A 19,967-nucleotide genomic window follows, 5' to 3' on the forward strand; every position below is an offset into this window, starting at 1 on the left:
CATAAGACCTACTTTAAATAGTAAAGCAGTTTTGTTGAGTCTTACGTAACTGCTTACATCCACTACTGTGATGATAAAGAAAAGATTGCACACAAAGTCCTTGACTGTCAGAACTATTTTACACATCTGTGAGCCTGTATTTACTGTTATCAAAATGGTATTCTAATTAGTGTCTGCTGAGATAAGAACATTTTTGGCTTCTGTCAGGGTCACAAGATACTATATAGAAATTCTTAACCCTTGATCTAATTTTTTTTCAGATGAACAAGCTGAAGCCTAGAGAGATTTTACTGCTTATTCAGAGACAGACAAAGATTGATTTAGTTATATTTTTATAGAGAAGAGTATTTACTGGCAGAAATTGACCAAGAGCCTTTTTAGCAGGAAAAAAAAAAAAAAAACAACTTGATATCTTAGTGGAACTCAAGTTCAGTGTTTAGATGATAAGCAATCTATAGGTCAGCCAAAATAACATCACAAATGAAGAAAGTGATGTACCTATTTACTATATGCCATCCTAATCAGAGTACATCTAGGTTCTACATGTTAGGAATGAATTGACAAGAGGGTAGCCAGGAATGGTGAGGAAGCTGGAAACTGGAATTGTTGAAGGAACAAGGAATATTTATCTTGGAGAAGAAAAGGTCGAAGGAAGGGAGTAACAGTGCATAAAAGCTGTCCCTTTTTAAGGTTTGTCATGTGAAGAAGGGCAGCGTGGCATAATGGAGGCTTGGCCTCGAGTCAAGAAGGCTTAAGTTCAAATTCAGCCTCAGACATTTAGTGGCTTACTTATTAATGACCAGTCACTTAACCCTGTGTGCCTCTGTTTCCTCATCTATAAAATGAGTCAGAGAAAGAACTGGCAAACCATTATAGCAAAAAAAAAAAAAAAACAACTTGATATCTTAGTGGAACTCAAGTTCAGTGTTTAGATGATAAGCAATCTATAGGTCAGCCAAAATAACATCACAAATGAAGAAAGTGATGTACCTATTTACTATATGCCATCCTAATCAGAGTACATCTAGGTTCTACATGTTAGGAATGAATTGACAAGAGGGTAGCCAGGAATGGTGAGGAAGCTGGAAACTGGAATTGTTGAAGGAACAAGGAATATTTATCTTGGAGAAGAAAAGGTCGAAGGAAGGGAGTAACAGTGCATAAAAGCTGTCCCTTTTTAAGGTTTGTCATGTGAAGAAGGGCAGCGTGGCATAATGGAGGCTTGGCCTCGAGTCAAGAAGGCTTAAGTTCAAATTCAGCCTCAGACATTTAGTGGCTTACTTATTAATGACCAGTCACTTAACCCTGTGTGCCTCTGTTTCCTCATCTATAAAATGAGTCAGAGAAAGAACTGGCAAACCATTATAGCAAAAAAAAAAATCTCAAAAGAGGTCACAAAGAGTCACTTGTAACAGAAAATGACTAAGCAACAATGTGTGATGAAAGGAGTATATTTTATTCAGCATGATTCCTGAGGGTAGGTGAGGTGGGTGGGGAAGGGATTGAGGATTTGAAGTTACTGAGAGTTAGATTTCAGTTCAATTTAAGAAAAAACTAACAATTAGAGCTGTCAGCCATTCAATTCATTTTAATTCAGTGCATGTTTATTTAGTGTCTACTATATGCTAACCCTGGAGTTAAAAATGAAACAGCCCCTGCCCCCAAGGAACTTATATTTTACTAGAGAAAAACAAAATGTATACTGGCAAATAAATATAATACATCTCTCTCTCTTCTGTCCTTCCTTCCTTTTTTTTTTGTAATATCTTGGGAAAAGGGAAACCACTAACAGTGGACATCAAGAAAGACTGCCAGTAGGATGTGACACTGAAGCTTAACCTTAAAGAGAGTTAGGGATTCTAAGAAGGAAAGGGAAGGGAAGACTTTGCAGGCTTGTGGTACAACCTCTGCAAAAGCACAGATATGGAAGATGGAAAGACCTCGGAAGGTCATGAGTTCTTTCTCAGCAGAGGCCTTAAGATAGAAACTTGCTATCTTACTATTAGATGATTTTGTGAAGAGGATTACTCTCTGCCCACAGGTTTGACAAGATGCACTCAGAATCACCATATAGATTTTTTAAAAAAGTTGTAACTGCTTGGGAAAATATGTTTACCAGTAAAGTCCAAAGGTTCTGATGTTTGTGCTTCATTCTGCTTTTCTTTAGACAGGTGATTAAGATTTAGATGTACATTAGATATACATTTCTAAAATGTATGCTTCAGCCGTATGATAAATTTTAGCCTGTATCTTGAAAACTTTAGAGTGAAATTCACTTCCCTCTTTTCAGTGAAGAGGAGGGGACTGTGGATATGGAATCAAATGTACACTAGCATATCAATGTGCTGGTCTATTTTGTATACTTTTTTTCTCAATATCAAGGAAGGGTTCTTTGTGTAATAAGGGAAAATAGTATAAAAACAGACAACAGAACTTTTTTTGTAAAAGATGAATACAGAATCATCATCAAAACTTTTTACCTTATTTGACAAAATCAAAAAGCATTTAATTTTTAAAATCTTTTTGAAATTCTTGAAGTAAACAAGCAGATATGACTTGACTAATACTCAAATTCTCAAGTGGTGTCATCGTCAACTCACACAGGCTGCATATATATCTAGTCTGTTGCCAAGTCTTGACAGCATTATTAGTCTACTTTCTCTTTTTTTTTTTTTCACCCCAAAGCCATCACCCTAGTGCAGATCCTCATCACTTCATGGCCAAAAGTCTTCTGTTTATTCTCTCTACCTCAAGGATATCTTCACTGCAGTCCATTTTATACTCAGTTGGCAAACTGATCTTTCTCAAGTACAGGTCTGACCATGTCAATTCTTCTTTTCTCCTACCTCGATTTTAAATTCCAGAAATATCTTATTGTCTCCTGATTCATATATAGAATTTTGTCTTTTAAAGGCCTTCAAAACTTGACCCCTTCCTACTTTCCCACCTTCTTCCTGTATGCTCTAGTCCATCAAACACTGGCTTACTTACTGTTCATCTAATACTTCAATCGATCTCCTAACTGATTTTCTGCGCTGCCTGTCCTCCAAAACAAGGCTTCTACCTCTTGTCTTCTTTTAAGACTCAGCTCAAATCCCACCCTATGAAGATGCCTTTTCTCATTGCCTCCTTCCTTATTGCCTCATACTCTTAGCATACTAGGTGAGATCATTAACATTAACATACATATCATGTGTGTGTGTGTGTATATGTGTGTGTATATATATATATTTTTTTTTTTTCATTAGAATGAGAGCTCCTTAAGATCAGGACCATGTTTTTGCATTTATTTGTAACCTCTACAGTTAGCATATTGCCTAGTACATAGAAAGTACATAGAAAGCTTGTTGACTGCTAATGTTCTAACAATTAACAATAAAATAAAAATATTTCTTACATATAAAAATACCCTAAAACATGTTTGCTTAAAAATGAAAATGAAATATGAGAAGCATGTTTCTTGCTATCTGAAATGGATAGGTATTGTGCACATATAAGGAAACAAAATTCTAGGACATTTTTAAGAAAGGAAGTAGTGATCACAAAGAACAAAGCTTCTTCAGTAATGGAAAATTAACCTTATTTCCTTTTTTGATAGGGTTATTTATCAAGGAAGCACTATTGTTTTTAATAAAATTCTGACACCCCCCCCCCAAAAGGGTACAGTAAATTAACAACTTCAAAATGATGAAGCAGTTTAAACTTTTTATCCATTCCTGCTAAAGGGACTCCATTTGAGTTCATACACTTGATAGAGAAAAGAGAACACTTTTAAGGTTAGTACTGTTCCTCTCTTAAGTGTTCTGATTAACCAGAATCCTTCTGGTTTACAGTCTTCCTCATTCATCCCTTGCATGTTGCTCCTCTAGACATATTTTCCCTCCACTCCCTGGTCATACATCCCACATTCAAAAATGGTAGCTAAGATCTCCCCCCTTGGGGGTATCAGATAATATGCAATGAGCCTATTAAGCAAGCACAATGAAGAAAAGTCTTTTCCTGGTCATTTACTCTGGCTGGTTTAAGTCAGTTTCTAGTCTAGCTCCATTTATTTATTTATTTATTCATTCATTCATTCATTTATTTGTGGGGTTTTATATTATTATTATTATTATTATTATTATAGCTTTTTATTTACAAAACATATGCATGGGTAATTTTTCAACATTGACCTTGCAAAACCTTCTGTTCCAACTTTTTCCCTCCTTCCCCTCACCTCCTTCCCTAGATGGCAGGTAACCCAATACATGTTAAATATGTTAAAGTATATGTTAAAGCCAATATATGTATACATATTTATGAAGTTATCTTGCTGTATAAGAAAAATCAGATCTAGAAAGAAAGAAAAAAACCTGAGAAGGAAAACAAAAATTCAAGCAAACAATAACAGAAGGAGTGGAAATGCTATGTTGTGGTCCACATTCAGTTCCTACAGTCCTTTCTCTGGTTCATCACTGAACAATTGTAACTAGTTTGAATCACCTCACTGTTGAAAAGAGACATGTCCATCAGAATTAATAGTTGTATAGTCTTGTTGCTGTGTATAATGATCTCTGGTTCTGCTCATTTCACTTAGCATCAACTCATGTAAGTCTCTCCAAGCCTCTCTGTATTCATCCTGCTGGTCGTTTTTTGCAGAACAATAATATTCCATAACATTCATATACCATAATTTATTTAGCCATTCTCCAACTGATGGGCCTCCATTCAATTTCCAGTTTCTAGCCACTACAAAGAGGGCTGCCACAAACATTTTTGCAAATATAGGTCCCTTTCCCTTCTTTAATATCTTTTTGGGATATAAGTCCACTAGTAACATTGCTGGGTTAAAGGACATGCAGTTTGATAACTTTTTGATCATAGTTTCAAATTGCTCTACATAATGGTTGGATTCTTTCACAGCTCCACCAACAATGTATCAGAGTCCCAGGTTTTCCACATCTCCTCCAACATTCATCATTATCTTTTCCTGTCATCTGAGAGGTGTGTAGTTCTAACCCCGTTTATTAAAGTCCTTTCTTTGCCGGTAAGCTAGTTCCTTCTTCTGAAAGCTGATTGGTCAGTAGTGCTTGTTATCCTACATTATCTTGAAACTTGCAACATCTTGTGAAAACCTAAGTATTTTTCACACTATAAATATATTTTATTTAGATTTTAGCCAGGTTTGAAAATATCTTTTTATGGATAAAATGTGTGGACTAGACAGTACTGTAGGTAGGTAGAAGGTGAGCACAGGATTGATTAGTTAAGCCCAAAGATGAATTGGAAAATTAATTCAAGTGAGCAAAGCATATGCTAGTTGCCTAGGCAGTATGTAAAAACATAAGTAGTTTCTGCTCTCAAGAAGCTTACATTCAGTTGGATAAACATACATATATATACATGTATAGCATATGTGTATTATATATTTGTATTTTACATATATGTACTAGAAAGGATTAATAACATTGGGTGAGAGTTCCAAAAAAATTACACACTATAACACTTAGGCCACATCATATCAGTTGAAATTAAATAGACATAGGTATAAAATTTTTATATTTGGTTATCAAAGATCAGCTTCACAATTAGAAATTGAGGGAAGGATGGCTAAACATTTTGTCTCAAAAAGAACCAGGATTGTTAGGATTCTTACAAGAACATTACACGGAGCCTTTATTGGTCTTGAAGTTTGATTTGAGTCATCAGTGAGATATGGTAGCCAAATTAGCTTATAAAATTTCATTTAGCACAATGCTTAGGACTAGATTAATGATAGTCTCGTTATATTCTGATACCATCAGACCACAACAGGAATATTATATTGGCTGCTGGGATCATATTTTAGGATAAACTTATCTCAGAGGATGACCAGGATGGTGAAGCCTCAAGATCATAGTATATGAGACTCTTAAAGAAATTAAGGATGATTAACCTGGAGAGAAGACTTTTGTAGCTGTGGGGAAGAAAATAGTAACTGTCTTCAGGTATTGTTCTGAAGGGGTATAATTAGACTTTGCTTGACCATAGGGGACAGAAGTTGAGACAATGACTAAGAGTTTCAAGGAAGCAAATTTAGGCTTGAAAAAAGAAACCCCTCCCCCCAAATTAGAGCTTTCTAGAGCTGGAATGGACTACCTCGGCACATAATGGAAGTCACAAAATGGACTAATTTAAGTCACCTTATGGTTAAGTAGTGTAAAACTTGAAAGGCTGATATAAAGTATATCATCTTTCTTGGCAAATATTGTTTGTATTGACCACATACATCATCAGATTATAGTGAAAAAAATTTGTAAATTATATGGTACTCATAAAAATTTGAACTCCTCTGGTACCTTATACAATGCTTATAGTAGGTACCTAATTAATGTTTTATTGAATTAAATTTATAGAATTCAAATACAGTTTTTATTGGCCATTATAGCTAGCCATGACAAATCTGCTTGAGTAATAAAACTACTCTGGTAGTAATCTCTTTTACTTCTCTATTTCCTTTTCTTCTTATAACTGACCTTAAAAGTTAAAACACAACAACCACCTGTTATCTTAATATTTTCACATTTCCCTCTTAGCCTAATCAGTTTCTCCCCTTACCTTCATTCTTAATTCCTCTACTTTCTAAAATTTGCTGCCCTTTCAATCATCACTTTTCTTTCTATGTGTTCTCATTCTTTATCCCACTCTTTTCGCTTTCAGTTTCCGTAAGCAGTGCCCCTATTTTTTTAATCTCATTATTTTCCCCATCCTTTTCACCATGTGATTGGAACACTATTATATATTGGCTTGGAGGAGGCTCTTTTCATCTTGCTGGGTGGGTGGACGACACTCTGAGTCAGTTCATGCTGCCTTCTCCTACGCCCACTCTCTGCAGAGTCTGAGTTATACTCAAAGATCATTTGAGCCAGGAAACTAAAATTCATCAGAGACAGTGTCATACAGTTGCTATCTTTAAGACCTTGCATCTCAGGATTTTATTGAATAGCAAAGAAATACCATTTAACTTTCTGTCTATTCTAAATGGGATCAAGGTTTCTGAACTTCTTTTAACTTACATACATCAAAAAGGGGCAAGATTCAAAGTTCAATGACCATGTCTCTGACTCCTTTAATTTTTTTTTAATTTAGGAAAAATGGAACTATCAAAATTAGATCCACTTATCCATTGAAAAAGCTGTATAATTCATCTTTACCTTCTTTTTTCATGATCATGAATAAACAATTCACTTAAATTCCTTCACCTATTACATTATGGAGTAAACTAGATAACCTTTAAGAACCCTTCTAGCTCTCTTATCTAATGATCTTGTTAACATAATTAAAGCTAGACTTAATTCATGTGGTATAATATGATAAAGAAATATCACTTTCACTTAAAAAACTTATCTATATGTTATGTTTTATAAATTAAACTAGAACTAATATATTCATTCTAAAACTACTTTTGGACATCCTTACACTTTAGTAAGAATGTTTTATTTCATTTGTTTTATTCATTATATTGTGTAAACCCAATACTTGGCACTTGGCCTGGCATACAGTGAGTATTTAATAAATGCTTGTTGTTTGGATGGGTTACTAGACTGGCATTTATATTTTTTGAAAAATCCATATTGTATGGATACTGTAAGGGTTATTCACAAAATTCTTCAAAAATAAATTAGAATTAAACTAAAGTCAAAATTGTCTTTTTCTAAAAACACTAAGGAAATAATTTTCTTTTTGATATACTTAAATACTTTATGTCAATTGTTTGTGCAAAGATAGAACTTTGGGATTCTCGGAAAATCAATGTAGGAAGAGATGAATATCATGTAACTGTATACATAATTTTGAGACACATGCAATGCCTTGGATAATTTAAAATTGAAAAAGCCCAAATTCCTTTTCCCCCAATTAATCATCTCTTTAATTCAAACAGCCTTCTTTTGAAAATTATCGTAATGAAATACTCATCATTGTATTTATTTAGTGAGGAAATTTTTCTATTTCAAATATTTTTTCTTTTCTACAAAGCTTTTCAAAGCTATTCCACATATCCTTGATGTTTCTGAATTAGGAATTCAAATAATAATGAATTCTGTTTATTTTGGTTCTCCACAGGTTTTGTTGTTTGAGCTTAAAATAAAACTGCAGCTGATTTGTGGAACATATATTAACTGTTTGTTTAGTTTTAGTACATTTCTGTATCTCTCATTTCTGATCAACCTGAAAAATTTGCACGCTGTGCAGCAGCCATCTTCTCCTATACTTTATTAAATATCTGTCAATTATAAATATCAAGGTTTTACATTAATGTCAAGATAGTGCATCAAAAATTCATGGAATATGTGACTTTTTCCAAGGGTATTTAATACTTAATGCATTTGTGTCATTTTTCTTTCCAGATATATTGACAGGTTTTATTAAGTGTTTGTTAGAAAGATTTTATTTTTATCAGGGGACTATAAAGAGAAACTGCATGCTAAATCAATTTTAAAAATCAGAATATTGTTCTTTTTTTTGAATCTTCAAATGTTTGTAAACCATAGGTCCTCATGCAAATTTATTTATACTTTTATGGTCCAGTAAAGAACTTAAGTATGACTAAATATACCTATTTTATTTTATCTCAGTTTCTATAAGCATAGCTAATAGAATCCAATATGGTAGGTTTAAAAAATATATCTATTTGGTAGTATTTAGTTAGTTTTCATCTTTTTATTGAAATATAATAATTTTAGACATAATTATCACAAAAAATGTTAATTAGATTATATTAGATGTACTAGGTCTCTGGATGTCATAAAGAATAATACTCCAAAAAGGAGGGGGAAAAGAACCTTTTTAAATATACAAGCTCTCTTTAATGCTTTGTCACCTGTAAGAAAAGAGCTCTTTTTTCTCCAACTTCAAATTTTTATCTCACTAAACAAATAAGTAAAAATAATCCATGTAATATATTAGATTAGACTTTTAAAATTATTTCTTTTATTCTCTTGAAGATATTATATTTGAGAATTTATTCGGTTTTCAAATTTGGCCATATATTGGTATCTACATTTGGAATGCCTTTGATGTCTACCTATAATGGGCCCTTTGATAGAAAACTATTTAATGAATTTCTTTAGGTGTCCAGTAGTATGTAGCTCTTTATATTGTATAGATAATTTTAGCCAAACTAATTTTTAGAGGGAATAAATTTCTATGTTCTTACTACATTTTTCTTTTTAATGCATAACTGTTTAAAGAATAGCTATCAAATAGAATAGTTCACATTAGGAAGAAAAAAGGAAAGCCTGGATAGAGTTTATCCTTGATACTGAAAAATATTTAGGTAATGCCTTTTTTGTAAAATTGTATACAAAGGATTGAGTCAAATACATTTCTGGAAAAATCAAGATCACTGTAAATGGGTTATTAGGGTTTTTTGAAGAAATTTTCTTATATTCACTAATATCTAGCAGTAAAAGCCACATGTTAAAATATTTATTCTGTCAAAACTTCTAAATAAAAGCTGTTTTGACTAGAAATGTTTTTATTTTTGAGGGTGGGTGTTTTTTAGATAAATGAAAAATTATTGATTACCTACATCTTCCATCATGTATCAAAATGCATCGTTTTCATGAACAATCTTTTCCCAATTTTTGAAGTTAAAAAAAAATCACCTTAATCTTAAATTAATTATATTTTCTTAAGGTAACTAAATAATTTTTTCCTCAAAAGGTTAAAAAAAAAAAAAAGGTATCCCTTTTTGATTGCCTTTATAACCCAACTCTTATTTGAATATGATGCAAAGATCTTGCTCTAGCATCGATGAATCATTTCGTAGAAAAGATCTAACAACTCTATGATTATTGTATCTTTTAGAAACATATCTCTACTTTAACATATCTCCAGTAGGTGGCATTAGTGCCACAATAATGAGATCCTTTTCTTAATGGAAGTATTTGCCAACATTCATGATGTCAAATTTTGCCTCAACATAACTGTTAAGTTCATGTTCTATGGCAAAATGGCTTTTTAAAAATGAAATTTAAATATAAGTATATAGTTTTATAGAAGATTGTTTCTAAATATTAATGCAAATATTATATTTTTTTACAGCCATAATGTTCTACCAAAAAAATCAGTTCATAAAAACTAGATTTTTTTTCCTTCAGAATCAAATTTACTAAATCTTTTCAAATAAATAGCTATGACTAAGAAACATAGAGATATTCTGGAGATATAGGTTCTGAATTTGTCTCAGATCTGGTTCCCCATTATTGTTTGATCTTATAGAGTTCTTTCTTTTTTATTATGGTAGTTCCTGAAGTACTTTTGCTTCGTGGCAGGACAGTAGTAGGTTATGTCTAAAACAACAACAGTAAGAATAGGGAAATTTCCACATCAGTCATGAACAGCCCTTCAGGGTCCAATTTTGAAACTTGCCACAACATGTCATGCTTAAGAAGTAAAACTATTTTTTAAAATTTGCAGTAATTGTGACATATGGCATAGTATACAATATACTTTTAAAAAGCATATTGTAATGCTTTCAAGCAGCAAGCATTGAGCTTTTTCATGATTTTTCATTTAAAAATACCATTTAAAAATATTTGTAATATTTTAAAAGATCCTTAAGTTCTTAATTTTTGTGCCTTTAAGAATATGAGAAAATTTTTAGAATTGAATTTTTAATCTTAAAGTTATATTTTTTAAAAATTACTTGTCACTGATTAGATTCTAAACTATACTCTTTCCCCCTTTTTTAGTATTGTAAATAGAATGTGAAAGTTATGGTTTAACTATTAAGTATGTAAAAATGTTTTTAGGAATAAAAGAATGCTATGCTCTGAAATTTAATCTCAGATATCATCCATAGTTGAATATAAAATACAATTAAAAAGCTTCAGTTTTATTCCTAGGCCATGCATATTTTTTCATCTTGTCAGATAGTGAGAACAACTTTAATGTAAATGTCATGAAGTAACTCTGTAAGTGACCTATACTTGCCTCAGCTATATATTTAAATCAACAGTGATTTCATTTAATTTTATTTCAAGGACATATTTGTTAAGTGCCTACTGTGTGCAAAGCATTATGCTAGATTATGAATTTTCCTTATTTAGTAAATCTTTCAATCCTTGATTTAATAATTGAAAGCCACTTGGCCTAATCAGTATGCCGTTTCACATATTGACTTGAGATTTGTTTGCTTTATTTTTGTTTTTATAGCAATTTTAATTTTGTATGAATATGTGACTGTTATTTGGTTCTTTTTCTTCCAAAGGGTTAAAACAGGACTGAAGACTGGAGGGGGTGGGGGAAAGCAGGCACCTGGGAGCTAACACCCAATTGGCAGCCTTTTGTAATATATAATTTGCCTAAAATTGCGCACTGAGCACAAGCTTTTGTTTTCTAATTGATTTACGGTTTGAGCCACTTTTACCTCATCCCCTACTGTCCTGCACACGGTGCCAGCGAGTACATTACAGTGAGAGATGATAAATTACCATGCACTTGTGATGCTAATGCGTCAAGAGTAAAAACTGCATACTACATAGAGCTTCATGCATTAACAGTGGTGCAAAGATACAGCCAAGCAAAATTTCATTTGTAGCTCAGAAATAACCATTTGTTCATTTGATCACTTACTGCAATCTGTCTATCAGACTATAATTGAACTTGAATATTGAAATTATACTGTTACAGCTTTTAATTTCTTAATCGAGGCAAAGTTTTAAAGTGCTTGAAAGGTCTAGAGTGAGGTGGGTTGGCAGGGTGGGCAGAGTAGATATTAAATATGCAACATACTCTTATAAGTGCTAGATTTTAGATATTTTATAAACTGTTCTTTTGTCCAGAAAATATAACAAAAATTTTTGAAAGACTTAAAGCTTTTATTTTAACTACAATACCTTTAGTCTTTTTTGATATAATTTATATCTCACATTTAATTATTTCTTGATGTATTTTTCTTGATTTTGGAAACGTTCATGTAAAATGTACTTGAACAGAACAGAAATGTATTTTCCTATAATTGATGTAAATCAGGGGTAAATGAAGGAATTTTCAATTTATTAGAGTGTCTTTAAATATTTCTTTTATTGGCATGAGAAAATATTTGAAATAAATTCATAATGCATACTTAAGCATTAATGAATAAAGATGCAAGAGAGGAATAGGACAATCACATTATTTTTGAAGCTTCGTGTTTTTACTATATCAGACATTTATAGCACAATTATTCTCTACCTTTTGGAGAGTCAGTCCACCTTAAATTTTATTTTTGTGTGGTGTCTGTGGGTTCCAGTCTCGAAATATGAAGAAGCAGATTTATGGCGGCTGCTGGGCACAACAAATTAAGTTGACAGTGATGTATGAGAGCATAATAGCATGATGATCCCTCTGTAGCACGGCTGGACGCCTCCTGCTTCATTTGGCTCTTGTTAGGATCTGTTAGGCAGCTAAATAATGAAATTCTGCTGACTGATTTCTGTTTTCCCCTTTTTTTCTCTTTTTCTCTCCTTTCTTAAAACTTCTAATTCCCAGACCCATCCTAATGCCAACAAACTGCCCTTGAAGGATTCTTTCACTTATGAGGACTACAGGTTGGTATACTGTATTTTCTAAGGTGGGGTTTTTCACATGAAATTTGGGAGTCTTAGAAAACGAGGGAAATGCTTCAATAAGAAGTAAGCCTGCTGTGACCATTTAAAACATCATAACAGTGATACTCTTTCAGAAGTTATAATGAATAGAGTGGATAAGTATCAGTATTTTAATAGCCATGTAGAAATTGCCATTAAACTGGAGTGGAGGAGGATTAGTTTAGATAACCGAATGGCACTTGAGATTAAGATTAGTATGGTGGTCTGGAGGTTTTTTCATTTTAAGTAGAATATTTTAGTATAAAATAGGGTCATCTTTTTTTTTTAACAAAAAGACTTAAATTATTATGCAAAGTAATCAGAAAATAATATACACCACATGATACAATTCTTAGAGGATTTCTGATCATAAAATAGTAAGACTTTTTCATTGAGACTGAAATTGAAATAAGATGCAAAGTCAGCATTTGATTAAAAAGGAAGTTACAGTGTTTCCTTTTGTAAGGAATGATATGTTATTTGTAATAAAGATCCACAGCAAATTTTATTTGACCCATTAATGCCAACTTCATAATATCCTATCCCATCTTTAGCTCTCTTTTTTGTGGAAACAAACTGTATCCTTTCTCAACTTATTACTTACTGATTTCCTTTGAAATTTAAATTTTCCTTTATTTTTCTTCCTTTTACCCCTCCTTAAATCATTATTAAAATGGTGTTAAAAAGCCTAAGCATTACCTTCCTTACTTAAGGAGAGGGTTTTGAAAATTTGTGAGAACATAAACTTGAGTTTCTTATTGTTATGTTTTGATGTGCATTTTGATTCCAGATAAAGTGAATTTCTCACTCTTGCAGGTGGGCAGTATCTTCTGTTATGACGCGACAAAATCAGATTCCGACTGAAGATGGATCCAGGGTGACACTGGCTCTGATTCCTTTATGGGATATGTGCAATCACACTAATGGACTGGTAAAAATTTCATATATGTCATTTATAAAGTGTTGGTTGAATTTAGAAGCATTGCTGAATTATTGTTAAAATAATTGGCCTTTTGTCATCACATTGTTAAAATTTTCATTCCACCTGCCCTTCTTACAAACACACACTCAAAAACATGCACACAAATATGCATATCTCTTTAATGTATCAATCACGGACCACTGAGCATTAATATTAAACGTTTTACTATGCTACAAATTGAACCAACTTTTTGTTTTGTTTTTTTTTTTTTTTGCAAAAGATGACTGAATATAATTTGAAATTTTTCTTTTTTGTCCTTTTTCTTTCTTTTTCTCCACTGTTCTTTCTTCTTCACTTTAGATAGAAAGTGATGTTCATGTATATGCTTCTATGCCCGCCCCCCATTTCTTCATATATACCACTATTAAATATTTCTCTGTTGAAAGAGTTGTTATTTATATTGTGACTGATATGTATAACAAATACATGATAAGGAAATCTCAGAGCAAATTATAAAAGGAATATCAACAGGTGTCCTGAAGAATCAAAGTAGTTAGATGAAAAACAAAGGTTCCTACTTTCCACAAATTATGCATTTGCATTAATTTTGAAATGTGCTCACATAATTAACCATACAGAGAACTGACACTTTGATTATTTGTTGTAGTTATTAAATAATTTTCTCTATTCTATTGTTAATTGGTTTTTCATTGAGACATTTGAAATCCATTATATGTTTGTTCAATTTAAATTGTTAAATTTTTTCAGAATCTCACTTTTTTCCTAAATTGAAAAAAATACATTCATAAATAAAAATAATGAACCAGTTTGGTTGGGCCAGTAACAAAGATTGTATATTTTTTTAAATTTCTGAACTGAACTACAATATCAAAATATTTGCTAAATCAGACCTGACCTAAACTAGTCCATCATTTCGTTTTAGTCCTTGCCAAGGGCATTATCAATATGCATAAAGTATGTCATTTGATATCTTCCTTCTGGTTGTTTTTTCTATATATTTTTTCTCCAAAAGTAAAATAAAGCCCTTCCCACTTTTAAGAACCTTTTCCATTATTCCAAATATGAAAGTGGAATTTTCCTGGCTTTATTTTGATAAATCTCAATATAATCTTCTGATGTTGTAGATTACACATATTAGGAATGATTTCCTAAGAAAATATGAGTCCTAAAAGGCAAAATTAGCTTGGTTGATCAGAATTTTCTTTTTCTATCAATCCTGTCCTGGTTATTTTATTTTAATTTCCTATCTATCCTGACTATATCACTTAGAGAGTGGGTAGAAATTTGTAACCCAGCAACGCTATCTGCTTCTAGCAATGTATCAAAAACCTGGTTATGGAAACAGAAAGGGAAGAATTTAGTCTGTTTTATCAAAATAAAACTAGTATAGCCAACAAAAATAACATTCAAAAAATGCCAGCCCCTTGTTGGGTGGTGTAAACCATTTTCCTGGGTTATTCAGGATCTGAATAAAGAAATTTAGACAACTTTTATTTATTTATGAACTACAGGAGTTAATTTTTTTTTAAATTCTTCATTTGCTCTTAAAGTTATGTGAAAAGAAGTTGCCTTTCTAAGGATTGTCCAGCTTAAGCAAAGAAGAAAGATTCTGCATGTGCTTTCAGCCACAATGGTAGCCCAAGTACATAAATGTGATATATGAATAATCAGTTCTTTTATTTGAGTATGTGAAATTTCAGCCAAGTAGGATGAAAGGCCATCTGAAAATACGAGCCGAATTAACAGAGGTGTTTTTTTTTTCAAGGCCTTTCTGTTTGCATATTGAAAATGATAATAAGAAAATCCATTAGTCAAGGCAGAATAGTTTTCACTTTTAGTGTGGTTTTCCAAGTCTTAGGAATGTAGAAGGAAAGGTAAAGAAATAGGTTAGTACAAGTATTGAACTAGACCAGAGCTGGCAGGTCAAAGAGTAAGAGCAAATGAAACCCTTAAAAATAACTTAAACATCTTAGACTTATCAATGGAGGTCACCTGATCTTGAAGAACTTCCGTATAATTGAATACTGTTAGCTATTCAATGTTTGCTTTTCAGTGTTGGTGATAGTATTCTCTGCTGTTTTTCTCCCTTTTCCTTTGTCTTTTCCTTTCTATTGCCTTTTCTCTGTTTGGTTTAACCTTACTCTCCTACATTGTTAAAACTATGAGAAAGCAAAGTAAAGCTCAGAAGTATCGATTTTCTGTAACTTCATGTAATGGACCCCATGTCTTTTATTTTACTGTGTAACTCTGGACCTCAGTTTCTTCCTCTGTAAAATGAAGTTATATAATTATATTATCTCAAAAGCCCATTACAGCTCTAAATTCTGTGTCCTGGTGATGCAGAGATGAAAAAAATCAATAGCATGGGCCTAACTCAGAATGGTTTTGCCAAGAATCAAAATGATTTAAAAACATCTGGGAATTTTGTGGAGGAAATTTTCGGTAACATATGGGATTCTATTAAATAGCCCCTGACATCTTTTCAACCTTGAGCTCAGTGATTCTCTGAAATCTTCAGTGGTCAGGTCTATATTAAATTATAGTGCTAAATTGGGAATTTCACACTTTTAAAAAAGGATATGGAGAATTTGAATAGTTCAAAAATAATAAAAACTGCATTTCTTTGGTATTTTATAAATTAAAAAACTTCCCTCACTACAGTTCTATAAGGTAGAGAGTGAAAAATATGATCATCCTCATTTTTGCAGATAAGTTGCAATTCAGAGGAATATGGTGACTTCCCCAAATCATAACCAAACTATTCCTTAACATGATTGAAAAGCTGAAATATAAAATTGATGAGAAAAAAAATTTTCATTCAAAGTTAACTTTGCTAATACTGGTATTCCTAAATGGAAAAGGTCAGCATTTGTCTATTAATAGCTAATTTGAAAGTGATCCAGTCTGTATCACCTAGCTTTCAGGGCTTCTTAATGAGAAATGGGAATTCCCTTGGTACTTGAGAGTATAGTCCATATCGTACTGCTTCATTTGGAAGTCTCTTCTACAAGTCTGGCCATAGGCAGGGAAAAAGTTAATAATGATAAATTTCAATTGTCCCCTACTTTTTTGGATTAAAACTCATTCTTTGAAAATTTCATAATGATATATACAGATAAATTGGATACAAATTTTTTTTTTAACCTTTATCTCAAAACTTGGGACATAGGTCAAACTTTGTATGTTACTATGAAAATGTTATGTGTGGAAGTATGCCCTTTGTCATTATAATAATCCAATTGCCCCTTAGAAACTGAAGTTATTAGTCAGATGAAGTTATCTCTTCAACAGGTTCTTTTTTTCTCTCCTCTTGTAATTGCTCCATACTTATGATCTTAACATATATAATTACAACAAAAGTTGAATGTTGATTGGCTATGCTGAGAACAGAAAAAGTCTTATTCCATTTTTTCAAAGTTCATTGATAAAGTATTGTTTTTGAACCAGAGAAAGTTAGATATTCATAATACTTGAATTTTTTTTTTTTTTGCAAAAAACATGTTTATCTGATGTTTTAATTGCCTGATACAGTTGTTATAAAATTGATAGGCCTTCTTTTGCCAAATGTGCCAAAAATATTTGGCCCTCCTTGCTAGATACAGTTTCTCACTTGAGGAAAGGCTGTTGGGGGCCAGATAAGACATATTTCATCTGTCCCCAAGGAACTATTTCCATCTATACCAATACAAGGGATCTTCCACATCCTGCTGCTAGCCTGGTCCGTCAACTCTGTTATGGAGAACCTCCAATACATAAAACAACCAACTTCCCTTTGACTTCAGGCCTCCCACCTTATACTGTATTTGTCCCTTGAGGGTAGAGGAGTGACACCCTTCACTCATTGATGACCATTCTCATACCTGGTCATACCCTTCACATTCCAGTGCTTCTGAACCTCCGGCAGGACATCATCTAACTCTCATTTTGTTATCCTACCACCCAATTCCTCATTCCCATCTATCTTAACCTATTCACTCCTGGTTTTTCTCCTACCTATCTCATTGCTCCTTCTGTCCTCTATTGAACCCTCTTCTAGATCAGGTCCTCTAAACATATATGTTCTACAGGATTCTGTCCTGGGCCCTCTTCTCTTCAGAACCCTCTGTACTACTTCATTTCATGATCTCATCAGCTCTTATCAATTTAATTACCATTTTTTATTCTGATAATTCTCAAATTTATCTTTCCTGCCCCAATATCTCTGCTGACCTCCAGTGTCATATTTCTAACTGCCTTTAAGAGATCTGAAACTGTAGGTCCAAATGTATGTTAAATAAAAAACCTATGTGCTTTAGGCTTTTTTTTTTTTAAACCTTTTATTACCCATTTATGAAGTGAGTTTGTCAGCAGTTTGTAGAAAGATAAGGGGTTAGGAAACTTCAGTTAAAATCCCAGCCCTTCCTGTTCTTTGGGACTATGCAAGTAACTTTGTTTCTCTAAGTTCCAGTTTTTTCATTTGTCAAATAAATAGACTAGATGCTCCTTCTCATTTTTTCCAATTCTGATGTTTTTGCTTCTCTGATGACCCTCTAATGGTTGCCTAACAACATATTAATTTTATGTTGGGAGATTAATTGGGAGATACATTGAGTATCAGACCTAGTCAACCCAGCCCTTAAAGACCTCAGAATCTATAATCTAGATGAAAACTATTGTTCTATCTCATATAAGGGCATTTCAGAGGTTGAGCTACTCTGTAAAGTGCTCAGAAATCTTCATATTATAGTCAAAAAGAATTGCAATAATGATAAAAATGAAATTATCATTTTAATTTTATTTTTCATTTTCTTTTACTTACCTAAGGGGCCTATTGTCATGATTTTACAATAAAATATGTATCTGTTATAGAACGAATCTTTTCCTCTTTCTCAACCTGTATACTGCCTTAGATAACCCTCTTAAGTCTCTCAGAATAATTACCTAATTTCTGATAAAGGGATTGTTTGCAAGTAAATTGGAGTTCTCCAAAAATACTATTCCCCAAAGAGCCAGAGTTATCCAGTCCTTTATTGAGAGAAAAGAAAGCACTGGTATTTGATGAATGTGACATAGAATTGTTAGTCTGTATGATTGTGTCACATGAGATGGACTATGAATGCAACTACTTTGTAATAAACTTTTGTTTTCAATCCCCTTAAAATCTGCAGAATGTATTTTCCTTAGAGAATTTCTTTTTCTTCAAGTAAGTTTAATTTTTTTTTTCTATGAGACTTTCTAGAATAGATATAACTAATCTGAGCTTTTATGCAGCAAGTTGTGGTAATTTTTAGAAATATTCAGAAATCATCTTCAATTATGTAGATATGCATATATGTAGAATACTGTTCGAACTTTTATTCTTCAAAAAAAAAAAGCAAAACTGATGAATTAAATCAATCTGCTTATATTCCCTTCCCTCTTGACTAGATTACTACTGGTTACAACCTAGAAGATGATCGTTGTGAATGTGTTGCACTACAAGATTTTAATGTTGGAGAACAGGTATGTTTCATACAATGTCATCTATTATGTAGACTGAAAGATTCTTATCAGGTAAATTCCTAGCAGTTATTCATTCACTTGTATAAAATTGCTTGAAAATATCCTTACATTATAGACCATGTGTTAACTGCAACACCCAACATTCTTTGAAATATAGAATAAACATGTTGTGATTTGAGTTGGATCTTGGTCTGTACTCATTAAAACAAGTAGCAAAATATGACTAAAGTGAACATTTGTAACAATTTAAGCTAAGAATAAATTTTGTTCCAGTGTAATTCCAAATAAATGTTGGAGTTTTCTAAGAAAATAAGATCTTACTGTTTTATTCTATTCCCTTTCCTATTAGCAATATAAATGAATGTCTTTTAATTTGTGAAGAAACTATTTGGTCTGATGGTAAAAATACAGCACAGAGACAGGAGGCTTGAGATCTATTCCTGTTTTGTTCCTGAATTTAAATCTATAAAAATCCTCCCTTTAATAATTGGGAATTTCAGTAAGTAATCATTTTCAGTAAATTATTGCATATGCTTCTGTATAAGTTCCAAACTTACTTTATTTTCATGTTATAATAATACACATCTTATGAACAATAAAACTAACAACACTGTTGCTAGAACCCAGCTGAAACTATAGAAAAGTCTTTGTCTAGCAATATATTGATCTTCCATTTCCTAAGGAATGTATATAACCTACTACTTGATAGAGAATTGCCATGTGATCTAGTAATAAATTTTTGATATTCATTGCTTTCCAGAATAGAATCTCCTGTATAAAAAGGAGGGGAGGAACACAATAAATTTTAAAATGTAGTCTTAAAAATAGTAGACTTGCTGTCTATTGAAAGGAGAAGAGGATAAAATGAAAGGTCAGATGAATTCAGGGAACAAGGATCCTTTTTATAATGCTAGTATCCTTAATTCTACTTTAGAATTGTTTGCTGTCCT

The 19,967-nt window shown here is 32.3% G+C and overlaps 1 protein-coding gene across 9 annotated transcripts in view; it reads left to right on the plus strand.

Annotated features, from left to right (window-relative positions):
- SETD3 (SET domain containing 3, actin N3(tau)-histidine methyltransferase) overlaps positions 1 to 19,967 on the plus strand; it is a 109,866-nt gene that overhangs the window by 79,402 nt on the left and 10,497 nt on the right. For all 9 annotated transcript variants that reach the window (XR_012486615.1, XM_074291326.1, XM_074291328.1 and 6 more), the window contains 3 exons: positions 12,496 to 12,554; positions 13,410 to 13,524; positions 18,943 to 19,017. Coding sequence is in view for 8 of the 9 variants with exons in the window: in XM_074291326.1 (XP_074147427.1) it covers positions 12,496 to 12,554; positions 13,410 to 13,524; positions 18,943 to 19,017 (249 nt within the window). In the remaining variant the exon portion in view is untranslated. The remainder of the gene's footprint in view (positions 1 to 12,495; positions 12,555 to 13,409; positions 13,525 to 18,942; positions 19,018 to 19,967) is intronic.

The sequence above is a fragment of the Sminthopsis crassicaudata genome, chromosome 2, assembly GCF_048593235.1.
Source record: "Sminthopsis crassicaudata isolate SCR6 chromosome 2, ASM4859323v1, whole genome shotgun sequence".
In the NCBI taxonomy this organism is placed as follows: Eukaryota; Metazoa; Chordata; class Mammalia; order Dasyuromorphia; family Dasyuridae; genus Sminthopsis; species Sminthopsis crassicaudata.